This window comes from Lontra canadensis, unplaced genomic scaffold, assembly GCF_010015895.1.
Source record: "Lontra canadensis isolate GAN:19392208 unplaced genomic scaffold, GSC_riverotter_1.0 scaffold54, whole genome shotgun sequence".
Classification (NCBI taxonomy): Eukaryota; Metazoa; Chordata; class Mammalia; order Carnivora; family Mustelidae; genus Lontra; species Lontra canadensis.
Genome location: NW_022631048.1, coordinates 10,274,896 through 10,301,724, shown reverse-complemented (window position 1 = coordinate 10,301,724; position 26,829 = coordinate 10,274,896). Strand labels below are relative to the sequence as shown.

The window sequence follows — 26,829 nt, the reverse complement described above, 5'->3', positions numbered from 1 at the left end:
TGTAAGGCTCATGTTCGGAGGTCTGCCCGCTGCTCCTGCTTGGTTCTGAGTCAGATTTTCTAAATTATGGACGTCTCAGCTTCTGCCTGTCTGTCCAAAGCCATTTAACCAGTAACAGGTTCTTTTTGTTTTGTTTTGTTTTAAATTTATTTGGTTTTTTAAAAGATTTATTTTTATTTATTTGGGAGAGAGAGTGCGTGCACACATGAGCGGGGGAGGGGGGCTAGAGGGAGAGGGAGAAGCAGACTCCCCGCTGAGCAGAGAGCCCGGTGTGGGACTCCATCCAGGACCCTGAGGTCCTGACCTGAGTCAGAGGCAGGTCAGACACTTACCTGACTGAGCCACCCAGGGGCCCCTAAATAGTAACAGTTTTTTAAAAGGGGGACGTCTGTGTGCTGTCTCGGGAACTTTCAGATGTGGTCAGGTGTTGACCTTTTAAGACCTGGCAGTTTGGTGACCTGATCAAAGTCGTAGAACCTAGTCAATGGCAGAACCAGGCTCTGAGTCCTAGATTGTGGCCCGGTGATGGCTGTGTGCTTCCAACTGTACTGTCTTATGTCAGCGACCAAATGGGGATGTGGTGAATTCTAGGTGGGGGAGGAAGGGACAGCTCCTACAGGTTTAGAACCTGCCCCACATTTGTGTCCAGTAAACGCTCGATCAGCTTGGCCAAGTGTTTATCTATGTGGATTCCTGCTACATTTGACTCAGGCCATCTAGGACGAAATAAAGGCCTGAGATCCTGTCCTTCAAAGTATGACATCTTGAGTTGCAGTAAGAACAGAAGTGCTGAGTTCCAGGAGCTCCCTCAGGGCAAGGTGTGAGGATTCTAGGGGGCAGTGGACAGCACCATCTATCTCCAGATGTGGGCAAGACCCCAGACCTTATCAGGCCGACAGCAGGCAGACTGGTGGCCTAAAGCCAACTCCAGCCCAACGAGGTGTCCTGTTGGGCTCACCACACATAAGACATTTCTTTGACCATATAGATATTTAACAAATGGGACATTTGTCTATATACCCGGATTGCCAATTTGCTGTCAAAATGGAATAATTCCTAAATGGTGGCCATCTGCCAGAGCTGTGCTGGGCTGCTCCTTTCGAAGGGCATTTTCTTCCCAGCTCCCCACATCTCCACTTGGCACGATTTACCCTTGGTCTTACAGCCACACAGCTTTGGAACGCCTCTTTGGCCACAGGGCGAGAAATGTCCTCTTAGGAGCCCAGATCCCGTGCTATCATATCCTGCCCCTTCAGATGGAGCAGAAAGTCAGCACCTTCTAGAACTTTGAGGACAAGTACTTACCATCTAAAGACGTCGTGTGGGTCATTTTCCTGTGGCATCTTGAGTCCCTGATCAATTCTCAGACCTCTCCCCCCCCCCCCAGTGGTACAGAATGGAGAGTATCCTGATTATCTCTCCGTTTATGAAAAGTTAATGAAGTGTGTGTGAAAGAGTTTGCACCTACGAATCTCGAAACGAATTAAAAAAAAAAAACAAAACAAGAAAGTCTGCAGCTAGGTTAGTGTGGTGTCTAGGTATGTCCTGTTGAGTTTGCATCTTAGGGGAGATGACTACCCCCTAGCAGGGTGTTTGGTCTCTGGCAAGACTTCCTGCAAAGGCTCTCCATCAGGGAGGGGCTCTCTGGGGCTTGCCCAGACGTATTTCCTCGGCAGGTGGGGTCTCAGAACCTGATAAATCCCAACAAAAATCTGTTCTTGCTTTTTTTAATTCAAAAACATTGTTTGGGACAAATATTTGCCAAGCACTGGACAAGATGCTGGAGACATAATGAAAGCTTTGGAGTGCATCCAGTAAACAGGCAGTGACCTGAGAGCATGTGATGGGCTGTGAGGAGTATCATGGGGCTCTGCAGGGTACACAGGTGGAAACGGCCCATCCAGACTCTGTGGCTGATGGGTGGTTTTTAAATGATCGAGCAATCCTGAGGCAGGTTTCTGGGGGAAGAGATGAAAGACTGTCTCAAATAGAGCTTGGGTAGAGGCTACGGTTTTCCACCCCAGCCTACATATCCTAAAGCCATCCTTCGTGGTATGGTTCTGACCACATAGCTGGAAATCCATTTTTTTTTTTTTCTGCTTCTGTTCCAAGCCTGAGATCCTGCCAGCTGGATTTCACTTCTCATTCTATTTCTGTCGGGCACTGGGGTGCGGCCAGGACATGGAGTGCCTTTCGAATCTGCAGAAAAGGATGATGTCAGACATCTGCCCATGGCCCCGCGAGTTCTCTTGGAAGCCCTAGGCCCGTAGAAAAGTATAGGGATGGAAAATTAAGATGCCACGTGGGTCTGAGCATTTCCAGAAATGATTTTGCCTTAAACACGATGAGACCACCCCTTGCTTGCCTGGGAATATGGAAGAATGATAGCCTGAACACCTACCGCTTACCAAACTCATGAAGTCCCAGATAGCATACACAACCCATTTTCTTAAAAGCACAGCTGAAACAGAAAAAAAAAAAAAAAAAGAAAAGAAAAGAAAAGAAAGAAAGAAAGAAAGAAAGAAAAGGAAAGTAAGAGAAATTAATCCCCGGAGGTAGAATCCAGACAGGAAAGTCAGCCCTATAATGATGGCCATCAGAAAGCACCCCCTGATGCCTGGAACCCAGGCCTTCAGTACTTGCGGCCAGGCTGGGGCACATGGCAAGCCCAGGGCCCCAAACGGAGAGAATCAGATCAGGATGTGACTCATAAGGGTGTGCTCCCCCGAAGAGCATGTCCTACAAGGGGACAGTGCAGACAGACTGCCCCAGATGGGCCTCAGGGCTGAGTTGAGCAGACAGGTTTGCTCTCAATACTTCTTGTCTCTAGTGCCCACACTCTCTTACGAGCATGAGGCCCATATTCATGCTTCCCTGAGTGGTCCAATAAAAAGTCCAGGTGGGATATTTTTGTTTAAAGGGGCCACAATTGCCTGGCAAAACCAAATGCTCCCAGAAGGAATCCACTCTCCACGCAAGCTACAAAGAATTTCCACAAATAGTGTTTCAAGGAATGTGACCATACAATGAAAATCGCACACAAAAAGGGGCATCATCCCCACGGGTCCACCAAGACCAAGGTAGACCAGTAAGACTCAGATGTTGGGATATAAATGCGACTACTTAATACACAAAAACATATATGTTGAAGTAAACTGTATGGGTAAACAAAATGAGCATATTCCAAGTACTAGTCAGCTTCGAAAAGGAGTTAGAACTTGCATAAAGGAATGATACAGTAGTTTGAACCGATATTCATGGGGGTTCAATAGCTTGACAGATAGTTTATGGAACAATTCAGCAAGCCAACAGTTAGATTTGAAGAAGTCACCCAGAGTGAAACACAGATGTGCAGATGGATCATAGGAAGGAGATGTTTTCATACGTGGAGGACAGGGAGAGAAGATTTAATATGGGTCAGATCAGAATTCTGGAAGGGGGTAGTAGGGACTATGGGAGGGGTTATGAGGGGTTAGCATCATAGACCTTCTATTGGAAAGACTGCCATTCTTCAATTCAGGAATCCCCATGAATCTAAAGAAAGATGAACAAAACGACATCCCTAGCCATATCATAGTGAGATGGCAGCGCACCCAACACAAGATATTTTCAGAGCAAACAGAGAGAAAAGACTTGACCTGCAAAAAAGCAGTAACTTAGCAGACGTCTGACTTCTTGTCAACAGTGGAAAATCCCAAACAGTAGGAGAACTCCTTTAAAGAGCAAAGAGAAAAGAAGAGTTAATCCAATTTATGTGTCCAGTGAAACTATCCTTTAGGAAGGCACCTCAATGAATATATTTTCATTTTTTTTAAATTGTATTTATTTACTATTTATTTAGAGAGTGAGTTGGGGAAGGACAGAGGGAGAGGGAGAATCTCAAACGGACTCAGCACTGAACGCAGAGCCTGACTCAGGGCTCTATCTCACAACTCTGAGCCCAAAGCAGGACTTAGACGCTTAACCAACTGAGCATCCTGATCAAAGATGTTTTAAAACAGAGCGTGCCGTCAAACAAATCATTGCTGAAAGAACTTCACAATGCAATCGAAAGGATGAAATTCAGGAAGGAGGAATATGACCCGGGAAGCTAAGCCACAGAGCTAAGAAGGAACAGAAGAAAACTTTTTTGCTCACTGAAGTGTAGACCCCTGGTTCTCCACTGGGGGTCATGTTGAGGGGACGTTTGCAATGTATGGGGACATTTTTGGTTGTCATAACTGGGGTGGAGTGGGAAGGTGGTCTCCAGGCTGAGTTTTGAGTTGGGAACTTGATCCTTGAACAACTACAAAATGCCATTAGATGAGATGTAAATGTTCTTAGAAAAAAGTTACTGTGGGTGGCCCCCCTAGCTCAGTCTAGGCTAAGTCATGCCACAGATGAGCAGTTCCAAGGGCCCTTCCTGCTTTCCAGGGCTGTTGGTCACAGATGGTGCCAAGTTCTTATGGTCGTCCACTAGGTAACCCAGAAATAAATAGTATTGTCTCTACCAAAATCTACCACATGGACTGGTCCATATGGACCGGACTTTCTGTATGGTTCCTTTGCTATCCCCATAGGCTGACAGGCTACACTAATGTATTTACCGCGTTCAGCTTTAAGAACAATTTCTGACTTAAATTTGACTTTCAAATCTCATGTGACTTTGAAAAAGTTATCTCAGTATCCCCATAGAGGCTTAAAGCAGATAAGACACAAACTTAGTTTCAAGCAAGCCATGACTCATTTATTAATTCCCATTAAGGAGTCAGAAGCGATAACTGTGCTTCTTGGTCACACTCTTGAAGAGTTGACAGTCCTGGGGACACAGAGCCCTCGGCCAGTGGACAAGCTGTCACAGTGGCATCTCTGTCCCCACAGCCACAGCTGCAGGGAGTTCTCAGGTGGCCAGGATGCAGCGGTCCCTTGTCTCACAGGGCAAGTCTCCCCTGTGCACCTGTTCCTTGACCCACTGCTGGCTTCGCCGTGTCATACACACAGACACATCACGGGTGCGTGGGTTGGAAGAGAAAGAAATCGCACAAGGCCACTGCCTTTCCTTGGGCCTGTGCAGAGCAGGGAGGCAGGTAGCCTGAGGGATGAGCTGTGCTGTGACATCAGCCTCTCGGCTTGGGTCACTTCCCACTGATGGCAGAGATCCCCTCTTGTCCCCGCGACTTCCAGGATGCCAACGAAGAAAGTTCTTCTTGCTCCTAGTGACAGCACGGGGCAGCTGCCACAACTTCATGGTTAGTCCTCAGGTGCCACGTTGCCCATGCCTGAACCCAAAGAGGATGTTTCTTGTGAGAGAGCCCTGCAGCGTCTTCTCCACCCAAGCCAAAAATCCCACGGGAAGGGACTTCATTCACCGGAGAAGCGGCTGACAGTGTCCTGTTGTGATTCTAGGATCCTCTGGAAGAGGCTCAGATTCAAGAGGAATGCGGGGCCACTGGTGTGAGCTGACAGCAACCCCCTTCCGGGCTTGGGCTCCAGCACCCCCTGGGTAACTGGCCGCTGACACACACCGAACGGAGCTTCAGGGCCACCAGATTCTGACCTCAGATGCTGTCCAGACGGGTGCCTGCGTGGCCCCCTGGTAGTTGGGGAGGGTGAGCCCTGTTCCTGGAACCTGGCTAGCTTTGGGCAGAGGAAACGGACACCCTCCTTTGGTCGTCTTCATTCCTCCCTGCCGAAGATGAGCATTATTACTGTCGTCTCAAATGAGGAAGGCCAGAAGGAGCAGCACGGTTTAGTTTTCTTCTGGGGTAAGAGTGTGTGTGTGCATGTGAGGGTGTGTTAGGTTGAGGTACGCCTCTTGATTTCAGTGCATTGTTTTTTTCTTTTTTTTTTTTCTAGTTTGTCACAGTCCCCACCATTCCCTCTTATGCACCTCATTCACCACCTTATTTCCTTACCTGAGAGGCCCCTGAAGAATTTTGAATTTGTGATCCTTGGGAGAACCGATCGCATGTTATGCCCTCATACCCACCTTTTCAAAAGCCTCCTCTTTGGAAGACATTTAATTCCAGTCCTTTTTATATTAAGGGAGGACCAAGCTTTCTGCTCAGGGATTACTTTTCACCCTTTACTCTGATTCTAAAACAAGAGGCTTTCGATCTTCCCATTTTTAAAACAGAGAAGTTTGGCTTTTACAACATTTTTCACAGGGTCAGTATCGACCCGGTCTGCCCCCAGGTAGGTGGGAGAGCCCCATAGGGAACGTGTCCCTTCTCTTAAGGGTTTAGTTTAGGAATCTGTGTATGAGCAGAGCTTCTGTTAAAGTATCTCCACCAAAAATCTTAATATCACCTGCTGCTGGGGTGAGTGGATAGGGGCCCCGGGTGGTTCTCGCGGCCTGCGGTCATGGCGCCTGGTCTCTCCCTGCCCTGCTCTCTGTGCAGCGGCTGGGGGCTGAGGCACTGTGAGTACGCGTCTCGCTCCACCACAGAAATGGATAGACACATCTCTCCATTGTGGAGGCTGAGAGTGGGATCTGGTTCTGTTGAGGCTCAAAGATGGCCATATCCACCCTGTGCCATCCCACAGTGGAGCGAAAGCCCAGAGTGATCACCAGGCTCTTCCTTTCCTTGACAGGGCACTAATCCCACTTAGGCGTCTAGCCCCGGACCTCAGCTCCTGACATCCCCACCTCCTAATACCATCTCACTGCGAGGTGAAGGCTCCAACCTATGAATTTTGGAGGGAACACAAACGTGCAGTCCGTAACAGAAAGCGGCATTCTTTGTTCTGCTTCAGACCTGACCGTGTAATCAGGGCATTCCGGAATGTTCCCCAGGTCTGGATCTTTAGCCCAGAAGGAATCACCTTCTTCGGTTTTGTCAGCTGCTCAACTGCTTGCTGCAGAGGGGAAAACGCCATGTAGACGCTGCCGGCATCCTTCCCCGCTCTCTTCGCTGAGATCCCCCATGCTCTGTATTAATCTGAGGGAGTTCGTCACAAGAGGATTTGAAAGGCGTCCTTAGACAGCCGGTCTTGCCACAAACTAAGCCGTAAAGAAGGAAAAGTCATTCTTTGATGTGGCGTTGGGTTTTCAGACTGTTGCACTGTTGATCTGTTGAGCGGTAGGCGGGGCGGCTTTCCTCCCAACACTGGAGACCTGACAGCTTCTGGGGACAGTACTTAATTAAGTCCCTTTGTGTGCAAATCCGCTCTCTGACGGAGAGTGGAAAGACAAAGAGAACAAAAACATAATCTTTCCCGAAGGGCGCAAGAAGCAGAAGCTTTCTGTTGCTACAGGGCCAGTGACTAGTTTGGGGGGCTGGAAGGGGGCTGAGGACAAAACCCCATTAATTTGGGGTGCAGAAAAGAGGGCGGAAAGGCACGCAGGGGTCTGGAGCCATCCTTGCTGCTCTGACTGTTGGAGGGAGCCAGGAGGACAAGGGCCAGCAGGTGCCTCAGTGTCCCTGCTGGACCCTGCTGCTGTCCTGTGTGGAGACAGAGCTTTGCAGGGCCTTGGCTAATTTAATAAGAAGGCTTCAGGTAAGGAACCAGAGGTAACTTCGGAGGAGGATTTAGTTCCAGGTGACAGCACACAGTCCCCGTCCCAGCATTGTGCAGGGAGTCGGGAGAGGCTGGGGAGAGGCAGTAGGATGAACTCAGCGAGCTCACGACAATCGCACATGAGTGGCCTGGTGGTCCGACCGGACCCTGCGTTCAGGCTGCTGCTGGGACTTGGGTGTGGTCCTTGGCAATGCACCAGACCTGTGGGTGTGTTTCGTTTGGGGGCGGTGAAGGGGGGAGGAACCACAGTTGAAAGGCAGCAGTCCTGAGTTTTTCTCCAGCTGCCAAATAACACAGCTCCAGGCCGTTGGAAGCTGGTAAGACCTGGTGGTTTACACAGACGCCGACTCTGATTTCCCTCCAAGTGCAGCTTGCTAACTAGTGTGACGCCAGGCCCTTTGGAAACAGGCTCAGCCGCTGGAAAGGACGCTTCTGCCATCTGGTGATCAAAATGTGACAGTGACTTTTGGGGAAGCTGCTCGTCATCCCCAGCAAAGACCGCGGTTAGTCGCCGGCCTCTTTGCTTGGTGTCTCTGGCAACTTGTGTCTTAATTCACCGTCATCGGATTAATTCCATAACAGGGTCAGGATGTGTAAACAAAACGCAGGTATGCAAACACCTAAGGAACGCTCCTTAGCTTTCGGAGAAGTCCTGTGCTGTGGCTCCCCACATCTGCTGGTGGTGGATCCCCACATCTGCTGGTGGTGGAAAGCATGCTCCTTTGAGGTCTTAGGAATCTCATCAATTGGGGGTAATTACTCAGCATTTCCAAATCTCCCCCCTGGAAAATGTCTCTCACCTTCTTTTCGTCTCCACTAAATGGTTCTGGGAGCTCATGTAGCCCCACGACAGGGGGAAGGGGTATTGTGCTGCCTTCTGGGGCTTCCTTTCTGCTCCCTGCAGCGGCCTCATCCCCAAGCTCTCAGGATCTCTGCTAGGTTGTCTGGCTGTAAAGCTCCTCCCTGTCCTTATGGCCGTCCCTCTTCTCTACCTGTCCCATCCTCCTCACCTTCTTAACCATCTTCCCTCTTTTTTCAACTAGGAACCACAACTTCGCCTCGGAATTTCTTACTATGTGCCTGCAATTCTCAGCATCTGTGACTTTCTTTCCTTCTATTAGTTTCTTTTTCACTTATTTATGCCTCAGCTCCCAAGCCAGATGGAGCACTGAGGCGAGCAGTAGATTTTTTCATATCTGTCCTCGACATGCAGTATTCCACAGGGCAGGGGGCCGGTGGGGTTGCACAGAGGATGGGGGCTGGCGATGGAACCCGGGGAGGCCAGTCCTGGTGTCGCTGTCCCAGGACCTGTGTGTCCATCATCCAGTCTGCAGGATGCACAAGTCCAGACCTTGTATCTTCCGTATTCAGATTTGAAAAGAAGTTTGTCCATTGTCTGAGTAACAGAATCTGAACCCCCAGCTGCTCAGTACAAATTTGAGCTCTTTTAAGGCAAACCTGGCAAACTGAACAGTTAGAAAATCTGTAGCAGGAAGCACATGTGACATCTGTCCACTGGGCTCAGGACTCGACTCCTGCAGAATCTGGAGGCTCTGCTGTCTGATCTCAGGCACGCAGCGAGGTCCTCAGATCCCATACATGCTTTTGACATTCTCAGGTCCCTTCTGCGAAGTTGCTGCCTTAGTGTTCATGTTGCGCTGGCGACCGAACCTTCTCTTCCATTTGTGGATGACATGTGTCCTCCAAATCCCGATCCCTCTTCGTGGAAAGATTTGTCCTCCTTCCCTCGTCCCCAGATGTGGGTGTCTGATCCTGGCGTAGCTTGTGGGGTGCTGAGCCAATTCCTACTGCAGCAAAGCTGTAAATTTTATTTTTTATTTTTATTCTTTTCGTCATGTGTCATGCAAGTTCATTTCAACTCTTCCCAGCTGTCTCTTTCTTGACTCCATCAATATCTAATGAGCCTGGATATTTGCACAGGGTCAGTCACTGTAACAATCCCATACGTGACAGACACATGGCCCTCGTATTGAGGGGTCCTGAAAGGAGCTGCTGGCCCACTTGCAGCCTGGGATCTGGGCTCTCGGTGCCGAGGGCTTTGTGCTCTAAGCCAAGTGCACCTGGGAAAATTCAAGGGATTTGGAAGGAAGGGAAGCACGGGGAAAGAGGAAGGGAGAAGGAAGCCCAGAATTCCGCGTCCTTTGTTTTCACGTGAATCTTACTTTGTGTCATTACAGCATCCCAACAGTTTGGGGGTTACTAGTGGGACACCTCTGCCGAGGGGGGAAACACAAATAGGGAGAAGATTTTATCTAATGGTGAAGGTTTTCATTGTGAAGGTTCTATGCTACTAGCTCCTCTTCTCTTGCTTCTCTGTGTGGAAATTAATCCCATCTGTGAAAACCCTACAATTGTTCGGGAATGTTCTGCCTTCTACTTGTCTGTTCCTAAGGAAGTGTCTGCACCCAGCCTGGAATTGTCCCCTGGCCACGAGGAGCCCATGCATTTCGTGGCACGGGGCTTTCATGGCATTTCCTCCAGCAATCCCAGCAGAAAGTTCCAGATCACAGTATAGCAGAGGTTGCCATGCAGGCAACATGGGATTCAGGGGACACATGGCATTGTCTGCCCCTCCTCCCGCCAGGGGCCCTTTGTGGCAACATAGAACAGGAGGTCGAGTTTAAGTGGATTTGAGGAGAGCAGGTGGGTCTTCTGGTGCGTGATGCGAATCTGATCTGTAGGAAGGATGGAGGGAGCTTGTGCCTTCCAGAGTGGAAAGAGATTTGGGCGCCGGACAAGACCAGGATTCCCTATTCAACACGCTTTCTGCAATATTTCAGAGCCTGGTCCTTCTCGTGGTGATAACGATTACAATCACAGTTGCGAAATCATGCAAGGCAGCGTTTCCTACAATCGGTGCCTCACTGCACCTGTTCATTAACGTAAAATATAGGTGATAAATGGGAAGCTGCTTATGTACTCCTTGCTGAGACGTGTCCCACTCAACCTCTGACCCCTCCCATAGAGATCTTCAATCTGTACGTACGGGGCACTGGATTTCAGCAATATCCTTTGAGCAGGCGTCGTTTCACATTTGAAAATTGTCTCTGTAAATGACGGTTCCTATTCCTACTTCTTTGTTAAGAAATAGGTGCAATCTTTACTTGATGGTCCTTACAGCCAACGCACGTGCGATGGAGATATGCGAATAATTACCGGGCATTCTGAGGGTCTAATTGCGAGCTGCCCTCGGGTGATAGCACCGGAGCTTCCGCGATGCGTTGTGTTTCCGGTGGCTTTGCCGAGCACGCGTTGGGAGGGTTGGTCCTTCACTGCCTCAGGTTGGACCTTCTCGGATGCACATTGAAGATGCCCATTTGGCACAGTAAGCCAGGCCAGCAGCCTCCGCCTGGACCCTGGATCTGAGGCTGGGCCTGGAGTGCTCGGCAGGCTGGCGGTCGTGCTCACCAGCCCAGCTCCTGCCCGTGCTCTTACCTTCCAGAAACATGGCGGAAGCGGTATTTGTCAGTCTGGTTTCAGGACAGGGATGACTGCACGAATCCATAGACCTTGTCTCGCTCCCGGTTCCTATTCTCTTTCCCCAACACAAGTCCTGTCTCCTCCTGGCACGCGGGGGCAGCGGGGGTGGGGCTCGAGAACGGGGACTTTTCCTTACATGCTGAGCTGTTCTTCTAGGTTGTGTGTTTAAATTCTGTCTACGCAGAACCGGGGTTTGTAACCAGAGGATTGCAGGGAAGGGTGTTTCCATCAGCAGGCATGCCATCCAGGATGTAGGCTGTGACTTGCTAACGAGAGGGGCTGCTGTTTCAGAACTAGGTTACCCCTGGTGAAATATCTTTTGGGGACTGAACAACGTGGGAAGCACATAAAGGATTGCCTCATCTGACTGCAGGAATGCAACTGGCAAGTTCACCTTGCTGGTCACAGGCGCAGTGATGCACGGGCATGCTCAGTTTTAGCTTCCATGGCGGGATGGAGAACATGGGGATGGCAGAAAGCCATCTGGTGCTCGTGCTGGTGCATGAGGGCTCTGCAGCTTTGGGGCTGCTCCGACCTGGTGGCTACAGTCAGAATTTCCTCACGGGGCAGCCAAACCTCCACCAGAGTCTGGCCGCTGGAGTCAGCTGCCTGCACCTGCTGCCGCGGGTGGGGGGCGGGGGGCAGGGACTCCATCCATACGTGGCTTAATGAAATGAGCCAGAAAGAGGGTCATGGGCACCTGGAATGCCAGATGCACCACATGACTGCTGACCCAACCTCTGTGTTGAGGCCACAGCCCGTGCTGGATCCTGGGCTGCGGCTTCCTGTCTTCTGGGCAGCCCCTGCACCCCCATCTCAGTCACAGGAGGGCACGTGGCTGCCTCGGAGAGGAGTCTGAGGATGCGACAGACCCAGGGACATGGGAGTCGGGGGTACGGAGGTGGGGTGGGACTGGCCGCAGGGAGAACAGCTGTCCCGAGTGCAGCGGGGTGCTGTCACACCTCTCCTTTGTGACGTGGTGACGCTGAGCTCATGTGGCTGCGACTTCCTGGTCCAGCCACTGAGTTCACGTAGGTTTTTGGAGTGGTGGCAATGGCAGTGGTTTGCACTTTAGTGAACTTTCCTGCTCCATATGAGGCACTGGTGGGAAATAAGGTGATGAGCTTAATGAGGGGAGGGGCCAGTTGTAACTGTGCTTCTGAGCGGAGAGCCGGGTGAAGCCTGACCCTTAGTGATCAGAGCCAGACATGCACAGAGGGGCAGAGGAGCTCAGCTGGAGTTCTCTGGGGTTGGATTGCGCCCTCCCCCCATGCCCTGGGACCTGGCTGCCAATGGGAGACTGCCATCCTGGGCAGGGAGTTCCGGAAACCGTGATCAGATGGGGAGCTCTGACTCAGGGCAGGCAGAAAACCTATGAACAGGGTGTGGGGGCCTTTGCCCAGATGGGACTATAGTGGCCACGGTGTTCTGTGTGGGACTCAGCAGAGCTAAAACTCTTTTTACGAGGGACAGGAGCCTGGTGTGGGGACAGGAGCCTGGTGTGGGGTGTGGTGAGGATGGGCAGAGCAGGTGGCAGGAGGTGAGGCCTGAGTGTGACATTCTTGCTTGTGGTGGTCCCGCTTCTGAGCCTCAACTCATATATATATTTTTAGATTGATTGAATGATTGATTGGAGAGTGAGAGAGCGAGCAAGCAGGGGAAGGGTTAGAGGGAGAGAGAGAATCCCAAATAGACTCCCTGATGAGCACAGAGCCCTACCTGGGACTCGATCCTAGGACCCTGAGATCATGACCTGAGCTGAAACCAAGAGCCTGACGTTTAAGTCTCTGAGCCACCCAGGTATCCCTCAAACTCCTGTTTTTGAGACATGAACCCATCTCCAAAGAGCTGAATCAGAATTTCTCAGTTCTATGATAGCAAAGTTCCCAGTAGAACTTTTGATCAAGTTGCAGAATCTTTCAGAAGGTAGCGGTCAGGGCCGTAAGCATGCACTGTCCGTGCCTCGCTCTGTGCGTGGACACAGGGAGGTCGTGGAGCCGGGAGCGGGAGGGAGTGTTCGTTTCTGGGCTGTCTCACCCAGGATGCACTCCCTCATGTGGGGAGCTGCAGGGTGAGGCTGCCTCCAGTCCTGCGTCCTAGTGTCTGCCCTCTTTGGGGCCCACGCCTGCTCTTTTGTGGTTTTTCCTGGAGTTCCCCTCGGGGACAGCCCAGAGACCTGGTCTCCCCTTCTGTCAAATTCCCGAAGCAGAACGGGGCTTTTTACTGCATCCCCACAGTGCAGGCGGCGTGGGGGTGGTGTCAGGCTGTGCCCCTTTCTGGAGGACAGACCCAGTGATTGTTGACTTTCTTGTTCCTTTTGGACTACCCTGCCCTCCAGGTGGAACTGTCCTCACCTCTTCTGGGGCCGGGGGCCTGGCTCCGCACCACGGAGCCTGCCCTGTCTGTGCTGTGTGGCTTCGGTCCAACACCTCACACTGAAGGCTCGAACACACAATGAACCGTGTCTCTCGCGACTCAAGGTCTCTCCTGTTAAAACTCCAGATCCTTTTCTTACCCTGCTTGCTAAGGCAATGCAGCCTTGACAGAAGGATGCTACAGGCTGACAAGGGAGTTAGTGTGGGCAGAAAGAAAAGAGAGCAGCAAAGAACAAAGTCCGTGACAGCATCATGAGAGCCTCGTGGTGCCCACCGTGTTCCTGGAAATCGTGCCTTGTGTTGTTGCAAGACTGGCAGCAGCTTCTAAGGCTGTCCTGCACACCAGCTCAGAGCGTTACCCTGGGCCGCTCTGAAGTCTCACTGACCGGTACTCACTCAGTCTACAGGCTCGTGTGCATACACACACAGTCACACACACCCATACACACACACTCAGACAAACCCCATACTCACATATACACACAGTCACTCACACCCATACACTGACACACACTTATACACTCTGACAAACCCCACACTCACAATACTCGCACACACTCTTGCACGTAGTCACACACTCACACACATACACAGGCTCACACACAGTCACACACATGCACTCACAGTCACACATACACACACATACAAGCACACAGTGATTCATTCTCACAACTCACGCATGCACCTAGTCACAGACTCACACACTGACACACACAGTCACACATACACACACAGTTACAAACTGACGTTCACATACTGACACACTCACACCCACACACACCCCGACAACTCACACATATACACGTGCACCCACTCACACACCTACACTCACAAACTCACACACATACACACCCACACACGCACTCACACTCACACAGATAAGCCTCAGCCCTCGCTCCCAGCCAGACAGACTGAGGGCTAGAGCTCGACAAAAGACTAACTTTACGTAAAAAATGAGCTTCTGTTTCATGAAATAACCAGGTATTTGGTAGAGATTTGGGATCTTAAATTTGGCGTTGGCTAGACGAAGGAGGCATCGTGAGTGTTGTTTGCGTTCTCTCCCTTTCGAGTGCTGGTTAGTCAGGGTGTGCTGTGCAGAGCAGAGCACCCAGGACCCCCCAGTCCAGGACGCTCTGCCTGACACCCTCCCCACTATCTTTCAAAGCATCTATTTCCGCATGGTGGCTCCTGCTTCTGACTGCTGGGTCCGCATATGCCGTTTCTGCTTTGTCCTGGGTCAGCCCCATGGACAATCACTCTAGTGGTGATTTCCAGGGGAAAAAAATCATCTACATCACAGCCTGCGTGTGGCTGTGGCCGATCAGGTTGGTGTCGTGCAACCCTTCCAGGAATGCCATCATGTTTGATGGGAATGATCCAAGAGGTAGAATCTGGGCCAGCTGCTGGGCGTGCAGCACAGAGAAAGCCCCTGCTCACTGAGTGGCAGAGGGAGGGCCCCCTGGAGGCAGTGGGGGAGAGAAGGAAGACCTGCCGGGCTCTGGAATCAGGCCCTTTGGCAAGCTGCCTGCCCCCGAGTCTGCTTCCGCAGCAGCACACTGGGCGAGGGTTCGGTTGAGTGCTGCTGTGAGGGCCCCCTGAGGTCGCCTTCAGCCAGCTCTTGGCTAGGTACCTCCTTCCCTCACCCGGTCCCATCCCCCTCTGCTATCTGCTCAGTTCCTGTGTGGCAGTGTCCCCGACTAGCTGGGTGGCCCTGGCAGAGCTATGAGAAAGGGGCTTTCGGAGGGAAACCCGCTCTGCTCCAGCATCCTGGCTCTGCACTTTGCAAACCACGGGGCTGCATCGTGTTTGACACTCCTAAGACACTCGGGCGTCTTCACAGCGGATTCTGGGATGGGGGGGTGTGGGTAGGAAAACCTGAGTTTGTCCGGGAAGGATGGCGGGAGGTCTGAGCCTGACCTTGGGCTTGTGTTGTAGGTGTCTCCGTGTGAACGGTGCCGCTGCGAAGCCAACGGGGAGGTGCTGTGCACCGTGTCCGCGTGTCCTCAGACGGAGTGTGTGGACCCCGTGTACGAGCCTGACCAGTGCTGTCCCATCTGCAAAAACGGTACGTGAGGCGCACGTCGAGCGCGGGGCTGCCTCCCCCACGCCACCTGGGGGTTCACCCCAAGTTCGCGGTCTGCTTTGTGGCGGATGAAAGATGTGTGCATGTGGGTTCGAACACGTGTCTGCACACCCTCATGTGTGCACCACGTGGCCGCTGGCCCTGGGGCACACTCGGGAGCCATTCTGCATGGAGGTGTGGTATCAGTCCCCGTGTTCCACAGACCGTGTCAAGAAGCGCTTTGGGGAGAAATTTCCATTTCCAGAGCGAGGAGAGTCACTTATTTTAATTTAACTCTGTTTGTTCTTGCAAAGCAGTTTTTCTCTTTCCAAGACAAATCAAACATGCTGGTTGGGCTCATTTACTTTTCATTACTAAGTGAATTAAACTTGGGACGTAATTGAATATTTTTCATAAGTAAATTAGGCAGGAAGAGCACCCCCTCTCCAGTGAGAGCCGGTGTTAGATCAAAAGCCTCATCTGGTTTATGGAAAAGAAATGGCAGTATGTCCTTGATCATAATTTATAAAGGGAGAGCGTTTCCTCATCCTGAATAATGAGAATGACTTTGTACCTTAAAGTACTGAGTGCCATCCTGGGCATCACATTTTAAGAGGGTATTTGACAAGAGTGCGTTCCCAGGGACAGTGGGCTTTGCCGTGATGGCTCGAGAGGGAGGCTTGATGAGGCTGTTGGGTTGGAAGCAAGCTGGCTCTGGATTCACCTCTTCAAGAGCTTGAGTCCCTTCCCTGCAAGAGGGATGGGCGAGGGGAGTGTCTGTGTGGCCACAGGACGTGGTGCTAAGACTCAAGGCCAAAGCCACAGATTGGCTTAGAAAGATGGGAGCATATCCCTGACCTGAGGACTCCGGAGAAGGAGGTGGTCCGTTGGTCACTGTGGCATTGCTGGACCACGCAGGAGGCCCTGAGATGTGGGCTTTGTAGGTGGCCGATGGTGACACAGGGGCTATTGTTAGAGTCTGGGGGGATTCGGAGTTTCCGCAATCAAATTTTGTGGGCCGTGGGGTGCCATGGATGTACTGCCTGCTCGAGGTATAGGCAGATACCAGATTTTACCACGACTGTAAATAAACAGAAGAGGGAATGTAACTAAGTTTCCAATGGAAGTGGAAGAAGGAAGGTCCCCGAAGAGCAAGCTCACTGCAGCTGGGGAGGAAAGGGCCACCCTATGAGGCTCAGCTTGTACAGTCCTCTGCACGTGAGTGGACCGTGTCAGAGCTGTCGGGGAGTGCATCTGCTATGGGGTGGGCTGTTCCGTGTGCACCCATCGTGAAGAATGGAAACCACGAGGCATAATTCCATGAGACTGAGATGGAGGGAGTTTCCAAGCAGACTTCACAAATAAGGTTTCACCGCCAGCTATGGGGTGCGAGGGACATCAGTATGCCTTTCTTTGTGAGGTCAGTTAGGACTGGCAGAATGGAGTTGGGCTGGGGACGGGAGAGGAGGTAGAGAGGCCAGCAGCCCTCGGAGGGGTGTGGAGTGCTGTGAGCCTGCTGAGGAACTGGTGAGCTTGTGGCATCCCTCAGGAGATCAGGGCGGTTCCTATCCAGGTAGCAATACCTGCTGGTGGGCAGGGGAGTGCACTGCACGAGAAACCTTTCACGGAGTCAGGCTGTTCAGTAGAAGGCTCAAATGTGGGGTGCTCACATGTTTGGTTATGTTAAATATCCAAGATACAGTGTGTTTTCTCTTGCCAAGCACGGTGAGAAACAATGTTTTGGCATTTGATAGGGTGTCTTTGGATATTTCCAAAAGTTGGGAAGATGTGGTTTCAGTCTCTGAGGAAGTGCTAGTCCTTGAAACTGTGCAGCTTCCAAACCCACAGAAAAGTTGAAATCCGTGTACAATGAACACGTGTAGACCTTCCACTGCATTTGCCTATCGCGAATGTTTTGCCATTTTCGCTGTTATCTCTTTTGGTCTGTCTTTGTCCCCACTTTCCCCCATCTCTGTATATAACCCAATCCATCAGCACATTTCTTTCTTTGTTCGTTCCCATCATAGAAGCTGGAGACCTTCTATTTATACCAACGCCAGCATGAAGCCTACTGAATAGAGTTCAAGACTTTTTTTTTTTTTTTTTTTTTGCAGTTCTGTTTGCTCTTAGGAAGGATTTATCCCAGTTAGGGTAGAGAATCAGTGAACTATGATTAGAAAGCATCTGGATTAATTCTTTTTTTTTTTTTTCATCCCCAGGACATTGATATTATCACTGAAAGTTTATACCCCTTTCTCCCATACCCCAGCCCCTCCCCTGTAGCAATCACCTGTTTGTTCTTGAATTATCTCCTTATTGGTGTGCATATGCTAAAATTTTAAGGATTCTTACTTTGAGGGACAGCACGGGTTGGAATAGGGCAGGATTTGGGGGATGGCATATTAGAGATTCTTAGAAGGAGCATAAATATGTTTTTAAAAAAACAGATTCAATAAGGATTACAGATTCAAGAAGGATTTGTATTAAAAGGTTTTGATCCAATTATGTCAAAACATCAACAACTTCTTATTTTCAGGAGTGCCAAGGAGAAAAAAGTTTAAATGAGCCTAATCACATACCATATTCACCAGATGGAATGGCCTTCTGCTGCCTATAGTATTCTGACCCTGACAGGGTAAATGGTGTTTTGAATTCTTACCAAAAGATTGGTTTGAAAATGAGAAGAATTTCTATGGAACGTGAATGCTCTGTAGTAATTAACTGAGATTAGCAAATAATTTATGGTAGTCTATCTCGGCCCCCCGCACGCACAAAACAATGGTGTCATAAGAAAATACTACCAGTGGGCTCACAGATTATAGACATCAAAACCAGTGCCTTACCCAAAATTAGATGCCAGGATAGAAGTTGCTTGGATGGAGTACGAAAGTTCTGAGGCCCAATCTTGCGAGACAGGCCTTTACTCTGCATACTCTAATGTCTTCCCCTGTAGCACTGAATACCTCCTCCTTCTTACAGAGGGAAAATTTCAGATCTGTAGCAAGCTGTCACTCATGTCGAAGGAGCAAAAGTTGGAAACCAAGAATGCAAGGGATACAAATAAAAGATCACAAACCAAGTACAACTTAGTATTTCCACTTTGATGACTGGTATAGATGAGTCTCCCAAGGATTTTCTTTCCGTAAAATGGCTTGTGTGGCACTGTTTTTTTTTTTTGTTGTTGTTGTTTTGTTTTGTTTTTTTGCTTTTTGGTTTTTTGGGTTTTTTGTTTTGTTTTGTTTTGTTTTACTTTTCCCCAGTGATACAAACAGCAAATGTTATTTATACGGACTTTCAAGATTTCAGGTTCGCTCTGGCGACAGGGGCACCTCAGAGGTGAGTTTCACAGCACTCATGCCACATAAGCCCCTTGATCTCAGAGCACCTGTGACGGCAGAGGTGAGGCCGCTCTGCTCTGCACACGCACACGCTCTTCCTTCATGCACAGGAACAGGCACGACCTTGACTCTGAGCCTTGTTAGAATCCACTCTGATTCTCTGAAGGGGAATAACCCAAGGTGGTAGGAGGTAGTTCGAGAGCACTAAAGTCCTGAATTGAGAGATTGTGCATCTCACGACGGTATCATGGTCACTAACGATACTGTTGACCCTTGAACAACATGGGTTTAAGTGGTGTGGGTCCACTTATATGCAGGGTTTTTTTCCCCCAATAAATACAGGACAGTTCTACAAATGTAGTTTTGCTTCCTCATGAGTTTCTTAACATTTTCTCTGCTCTAGCTTACTTTCTTGTAGGAGTACAGAATATAACACAGCATACAAAATACGTGTTAATCAATTCTTTGTGTTATTGTTAAGGCTTCTGGTTAACCGTAGGCTGTGAATTAAGTTAAGTTTTGGGGGAGTCAAAAGTTATACACAGACTTTTGCCTGCACAGAGGTCAGTTCCCTAAACCCCCACATTGTCCCAGGGTCTATTAGCTATTTGCAACTTTATTTCCCCAAGAAAATAAATATGGCTTTTTGGAGAAGAAAATGAAAATTTTCATCAAATTTGTAAGAAAAACACTGAGACTTCAAATTACTAGAATCACTTTCATGAAAAATATGAGAAACATTGACTAAGAATTAGAGTTTCCTTTTTTTCCCATGTATTTCAAAGAGTAGGATAAAATAATTAAACTGCATGTAGTGAGTTGGGCAGAACTGAATGGTGTGTGTTTATGTGTGAGAGAGAGAGAGAGAGATTCATATCAGGATCCTTTTTACAAGGAACAACCTACTCTCATTGGCCTCACCATCGAATCTTTCCAAAATCTTTACCAGAGACATAAAACCAATCTTTTGGAAGTGCTTGGTTGCTATTTAGAAATGACATGAATTTTGTCTATTAAAAATATCAAGGAAACTATAAGTATCAGAATTAATCCTTGATACAAAATTATTGTACAAGGTCAATATGTAAAAATCAGTCATGTTTCTATATACCAGCAACCAATAGAAATGTATTGAAAAATAATCTTTCATGTAATATATATTAATATATAAAATATATGTATTATACACACACACACACATGCACACACACAGTGGAATATTATTCATCCATCAAAAAGAATGAAATCTTGCCATTTGCAATGACGTGAAACTAGTGGGTATTATGCTAAGTGAAATAAGTCAATCAGAGAAAGACAATTATCATATGATTTCACTCTTATGTGGAATTTAAGAAACAAAACAAAGGATCATAGGGGAAAGGAGGGAAAAATAAAACAAAATGAAATCAGAGAGGGAGACAAACCATAAGAGACTCTTTTTTTTCTAATAAAAATTTTATTTATTTATTTATTTATTTATTTATTTATTTGTCAGAGAGACAGACCGAGAGAGAAAGAGCACAAACAGGGGGAGCAGCAGGCAGAGGGAGAATCAGGCTCCCTGATGAGCAAGGAGCCTGATGTGGGACTTGACCCAAGGATCATGACCTAAGCTGAAGGCAGGCAGTCAACCAGCCACTCAGATGTCCCAAGAGACTCTTAATCATAGGATACAAACTGAAGATTGCTGGAGGGGAAGGAGGGTTGTGGGATAGGGTAACTGGGTGATGGACATTAAGAAAGGCATGTGATGTAGTGAGGACTGGGTGTTATATAAGACTGATGAATCACTGAACTCTACCTCTGAAACTAATAATATACTCTTTGTTAATTAATTGAATTTAAATTAGAAAATAAATAGGAGAAACAAAAGATAAAAACATAAAAAATAAAAACTAATCTTTCAAATAACATCATACATATTAAATACTTAGAATTAAATTTAACAAAATTTTGCAAGAATACCACAGTTAAAAATCTTAAATTTATTGAGAGAAATTAAAGAAGTCCTAAGTAAATGGAAGGATATAACGTGTTCATAATTGGAAGACTCAATAATGTGAAAAACATCCCATCTGCCTCAAAGGAAACTCTTGTTTCAGCACAATTCCAGTTTAAAAAAAAAAAAAGCAAAAACAAGACAACAAAAATGATGCTGTGTATGTGTGTACACGTGTGGCTATTACCAAACTGATTCTAAAATCTACATGGAAATATAAAAGTTAAAGACTAGCCAGTGAAATGCTGAAGGACAGCAACAAAGCTGGAAAATGTGCACTACAAAAGTAACTCACGTACTGTGATATTGTCTCAAAGATAAAAAGACTAACAATTGGGAGAAGAAAAGAATCAGAAAAGACACAGACATAAAGATCATTAGATGTGTGACTAAGCTAGCACCGCAGTACACTGGGGTAGGAGGATCTTTTCAATTAATGGTGCTAGGTTGTATATAAGACATAAGTACCAGGTCTTCTACTTCACACTGTATGAAAAAATCAATTCCAGATAGCAATTCCAGATAGCATTTAAATATGAAAGTTAAACTAATAATGCTTTTAGAAGAAAACATAGGAGACCACTGTTATGATTTTGAGTAGGCAAAGATTAATTTAAAAGGACACTGAAAACATTAATCATATTGAAAGGAATTAATAAATTGGACTTTGTTAAAATTAAGAACTCCTGGGGTGCCTGAGTGGCTCAGTGGGTTAAGTCTCTGCCTTTGGCTCAGGTCATGATCTCAGGGTCCTGAAATCAAGCCCTGCATCAGGCTCTCTGCTCAGCAGGGAGCCTGCTTCCTCCTCTCTCTGCCTGCCTCTCTGCCTACTTGCGATCTCTCTTTCTGTCAAATAAATAAATAAAAATCTTTTTAAAAAAAAATTTAAGAACCTCTGTTCATCAACAACACTTATTAAGCCAGGGCAAAGCAACCCAAATATATAGGGGAAAAATGCAACACATAAATCTGATAAATGACTGAACAACTCCAACACATAAAGACAAAGCTGAGAGATAAAAAAGAGAGAAAACCATAATGGGCACTCCCACCTCTCTTTAGACACCAGTGTCCTTTTCCTCCTTCCACTGATCAGAGAGACATATCTTCTCAGTGAGTTTTGAGTACTGCCACTCCCCACAACTTCCATAATATTACAGTTTTGTGACAGGGCCTATTCTTGGTGCAAAGAGATGAAAGAAAGGAGATTGGATTTCCTGTTTTCGTGAAATTAAATTAGAATTACTCTATAGTAGATTGTGATAAATTGAGATGCTTATTTTAATTCTTAGAAGAGTAATTAAAATCAACATGAGAATTAAACATGACACACTGAAAATATTTATCTAACATAATAAATGTGATCAGGGATGAACAGAAGATTAAAATCCAGGAACCTTGCAGAAAACAAATAAAAATGTATATGAACTTAATAATACAGCCCCAAAACACATAAGGTAAAAATGGATACAATTCAAAGGAGAAATAGAAACTTCAAATAATTGTAGTTAGAAACTGCAAAAAAACAATGCAACAATCATAGAAAAACTAGATGGAAAATAAGCAAGGATATAGAAGACTTGAATGACACTCAAGTAACTTGACCTGACGTATATATGGAAAATAGTACCCAACCACTGGAGAATTCTTTACAAGTGCAGGTGGACATCTCTAGGGCAGACCATTTGTCAGGACATAAAATAAGTCTTAAAATTTTAATATAAAGGACGATCACGTAAAGTATGTTCTTTGAGTACAACAGAATTAAACAAGCATTGTAAACAAAAAATTTATGATACTTAAGAAAAACTTACTATATGTCCACAAGATTGAGAGCATATGTCCACATAAAGATGTGTATGTAAATGTTCATAGCAATATTATCCTTAAAAACAAAAAAAAAGAAAGAAAAGAAAAGAAAATGGAAATAGTCCAAATGTACATTAACTGGTAAATGGATAAACGTGGTAAAACCACATGATATAATATAATTCACCAATAAAAAATGAACAACGATATGTGCTAGAAAAGATCAAACCTCAGACAAATCATTCCATATCACAAAAGAGGGCCTGCTGTATGATTCCATTTTTTGAAAGGTCTAGAGTAGTCAGATATACATAGGGAGAAACCCCTCACTGATGGCCTAGCCCTGGGGTCAGAGAGGGAATTCTTTGCAAATGGCCATGAGGGGTTTTATTCAAGTGATGGAATATTTTTAAATTGGGTTGTTATGATACCTACAAAATTAAATAAATTTAGTAAAATTATTAAATTGTGTACTTATAATGGATGAGTTTTATGGTGTTTAAAATATACCTCAATGCTGCTAGAAGTATTGACAATCTCTTAAAAAGATGGACAAAGTTGGGGTACGTGGGTGGCTCAGTCAGTTAAGCATCTGCCTTCGGCTCAGGTCGTGATCTTGGGGTCCTGGGATTGAGCCCCACATCGGGGGCTCTGCTCAATGGGGAGTCTACTTCTCCCTCTGCCTCTGCTGCTCCCCCTGTTGTGCCCTCTCTTCTCTCTCTCTTTCTCTCAAATAGATAAAATCTTAAAAAAAGAAAAAGACAATGTAAGTTTTGTAATTTGCCTTGACTCACTCCTAAGGCTACTATGAATACGTTTCCTTTCATCTTTCCTCAGAGACTGCCTTTTCAGATCCTTGTCTGGTGCTTTTGATAACTATGAAATGTTCTCGTTCAGCCTCTTGAAGCTGAGACCCTTCTAAGCATGTACCGTTATTGACCTTCAGGAGCTGGGGGGTTGTCACGAAGGACAGACGTACACACTCAGCTAGGTGGATGGCTCCTCATACACTTCCATACTGTAGATTCCCTGTACCTGGAACAGAAGTCAACTCCCCACGCAACACCTGTCTAGTTATTCTTCGCTTGCTCTGTGGATACCTCTCTGCCTCCTTCAGTGGCGCTCCTGTAGTCATTTTAGACTCTTCCTTTCTATGATTCAACTTCCCACGGCCTGGGGCTGTGAATGCAGGGAGAATAAGGGTCACTAGGTGCCTTCAGGTCTCAGGTGGGAGCCCAGACTCCAGGATGCACCTTTCACCCAGCTAAACCCTGGTGAGCATCAGAATGGCTTCCAGGACTCATGAAAAACGAGACCTTCTGGGCACCACTGCTGAAGTTCCTAATCTGGAAAGTTTGGCCTGGGGCCTGAGAATTTGCATTTTTTTAAAGTAAGCTTTATGCCCAACATGGGGTTTGAACCTCACGCATTGATCAAGAGTTGCATGCTTCTGTTTCTGTTGCTGCTGGTGCGGGGACCGCCCCTGCAGAACCAGTGAGTTCAGGCATGTGTCTTCTCACTCTGTCTTCTTGGTCAAGTGTAAGAAGAGAAGCTACGAGGCTTTCGCCATGCAGGAGGTCATTCAGAGATTGGGAAGCATTTCCAAATGCCTTATTTTGTACTTGGTGTTCCTCTAGAGATTTTAGAGTTTAGAGAAATAAGTACCATGTAATAATATTTTAAAAATGGAAATATCAGGGCAGAAAGAAAATGACTTGCCTGGCCAGTCAAAAACGTTGCTCATGATTTATGCTCTCTATCACCCTACACACCGGCTAGGACAGGCGAGCAGCAGATTTGACTGTAAGCTTCCTAGAAGCCAAAGCAAGAGCCAAAAGTATAATAAATTCGACCTGCAAAGAGAAATATACCCCAGTTTTGCTTTTCAGCAGACACGACTTCCTCGTGAAGCGTTTGCCTAGGAACAATAACATAAATGATTTTTTTTTTACAATTGTAAAAGTTTTAGGGGCGCCTGGCTGGCTCAGTTGGAAGAGCATGTGACTCTTGATCTCAGTGTTGTGGGTTCAAACCCCATGTTGGATGTAGAGATTATTTTTTTTAAGTCTTTAAGAAAGAACAAATGAATAATTGTGAATGTTTTATTCAACTTCGGTTAGCATTTCCCAACATAGATCAAGAGCTCAACTCCAAATGCTAACATGTTTCTTACTCATGTGTCTTCTGTTTTACTTATATTTTGGTGGTGTGGGAACAGTGATGCAGACGGCATCCCATTAATGCTCATAAAGCTCAGTGAGCATCAGTCACTTGTTCTTTCTTTTTAAAGATTGTATTTACTTATTTTAGAGAGAGAGAAAGAGTGTGAGTGGGGGGAGGGGCAGAGGGAGAGAAAGAATCTCAAGCCGACTCCTCCCGGTGTACAAGTTGCTGACACAGGATTTGCTCCTATGACCCTGAGACCATGACCTGAACCAAAACCAAGAGTCGGACGTTTAACCGACTGAGTCACCCGGGCTCCCTTAATCATTTGTTCTTTAGAGAAGGTCTCAAATGTCCCCTGGTATTCCTCCTCCCTCCCCTGAGAGGCCCTAGATCTGGGCTGGAGGTCGCTCAATCCAGGCTTAGATCCTCGGGGTCGTCCGAGAAGCTTGGACGGCTCTCAGGTCTTCCCCTTTCTGATAATTTAGCCAAAGAGGAGGAATGGGTAGAGTGTGAAATCCGAAATCCAGAAGCTTCATTTGTTTTCATCTCCTCCTGAAATCTCTACAATAGCCACTCTTCTTTGGAAATTTGTCAGTAGTTCTAAAGGACACTTTTGTGTGCAAACACTTGGGACAGAATCCTATTTGTTGAGATGAATAAATCAAGTGAGACCCAGACTGCCCCAAAGTGGTGGCAAGCGGATAATGATGGAGAACTGCTTTTCTGAGTTAAACTTCTAGACAGAAGCTGCATGACCGTGGCTTTTTTGTTTTGTTTTGTTTTTAATGTTTCCTAAAGTCAGACTGCATTTGGCCACGAATTTCAGGCAGGCAGGGACTCTGGTCACAAACTGGTGTCCACCAGGCTTGACCATTTCCATTTTGCCCGGTACATTCGATCTTGCTGAGGGTCAGACCTGGAGTCCCTTTTTCATCTCTCCTCTTTGTGAAGACCCGTATTCAACTGTCCTCACCTGGGAAATCTTCTCTAGCCTATTTCTTAAGGCAAGTTTGTGGCCCTGTTGATTCTTCCCCGAAGCCAGAGCCCTAATCACTTTGTATTCTGATGCAGGAACTGGGGCGACACCGTAATGAAACACGGTCTTTTGTTGACCACTGGGCTCTTTTTTTTTTTTCTTTCTTAAGATTAATGGAGAGTAGTGTGTGAGTGCACATGTGTGTGCTCATACAGGTGTGTGGGCACATGTGTTTTAGAAAACTTTGAGGCACATCTTCCCTGTTTAACTGCAGAGACAAAGATGAGTCAAGTGATGGTGCCCAGCCTTAATGAGCTCATAGTCTGGTTGGGGGGGGGGGGAGTCCTGTAAATAACTTGTGTCTGCTACTTTGCTGGAATTTATGATGACAGCAGTGAGGGACATGGGGGGAAATCCTGAGTAAGATGGCAGTAAACATTACCATGTGTACGGCCTGTATTTGTTTTTGAATCATGTCCTTTGGATGCATTTCCAGCAGTGAGATGATTAGGTCAAAGGGTGAGAACATTTTTATGATTCGGATACATAACTTCATGTGGTTTTGCAGAATGGTGCATGCATTTATAAAGCTTCTGGTTTTGTGATAACCTTGCTAAACCTTTTGTTATTTTAATTTATAGAAAATGTTGCTTATTTGTATTAAGGACCTAGACTAAAATATTTCATGGCATTCGCCACCCCCTCTGCTGCCATAACATATTCTACTTTGCTGCCTTCTTAACAAAATAACTTTGAGTAATATCCCATTGTGTATATGGACCTCATCTTTATCCATTCATCTGTTGAAGGGCATCTTGGCTCTTTCCATAATTTGGCTATTGTGGCCATTGCTATTATGAACATTGGGGTACAGATGGCCCTTTTCACTGCATCTGTATCTTTGGGGGTAAATACCCAGTAGTACAATTTCTGGGTCATAGGGGCAGCTCTATTTTTAATTTTTTGAGGAACCTCCTTACTGTTTTCCTAAGTGGCTGCACCAGCTTGCATTCCCACCAACAGTGTAGGAGGGTTCCCCTTTCTCTGCATCCTCACCAACACTTGTCATTTCCTGACTTGTTAATCTTTGCTGTTCTGACTGG

General features: G+C 47.0%; 1 protein-coding gene across 1 annotated transcript in view; it reads left to right on the top strand.

Moving 5' to 3' along the window:
• Window positions 1-26,829, top strand: part of VWC2 (von Willebrand factor C domain containing 2) — a 94,965-nt gene that overhangs the window by 5,636 nt on the left and 62,500 nt on the right. Inside the window, exon 2 of the mRNA XM_032875013.1 lies at window positions 15,312-15,441. Coding sequence (XP_032730904.1) covers window positions 15,312-15,441 — 130 coding nt within the window. The remainder of the gene's footprint in view (window positions 1-15,311; window positions 15,442-26,829) is intronic.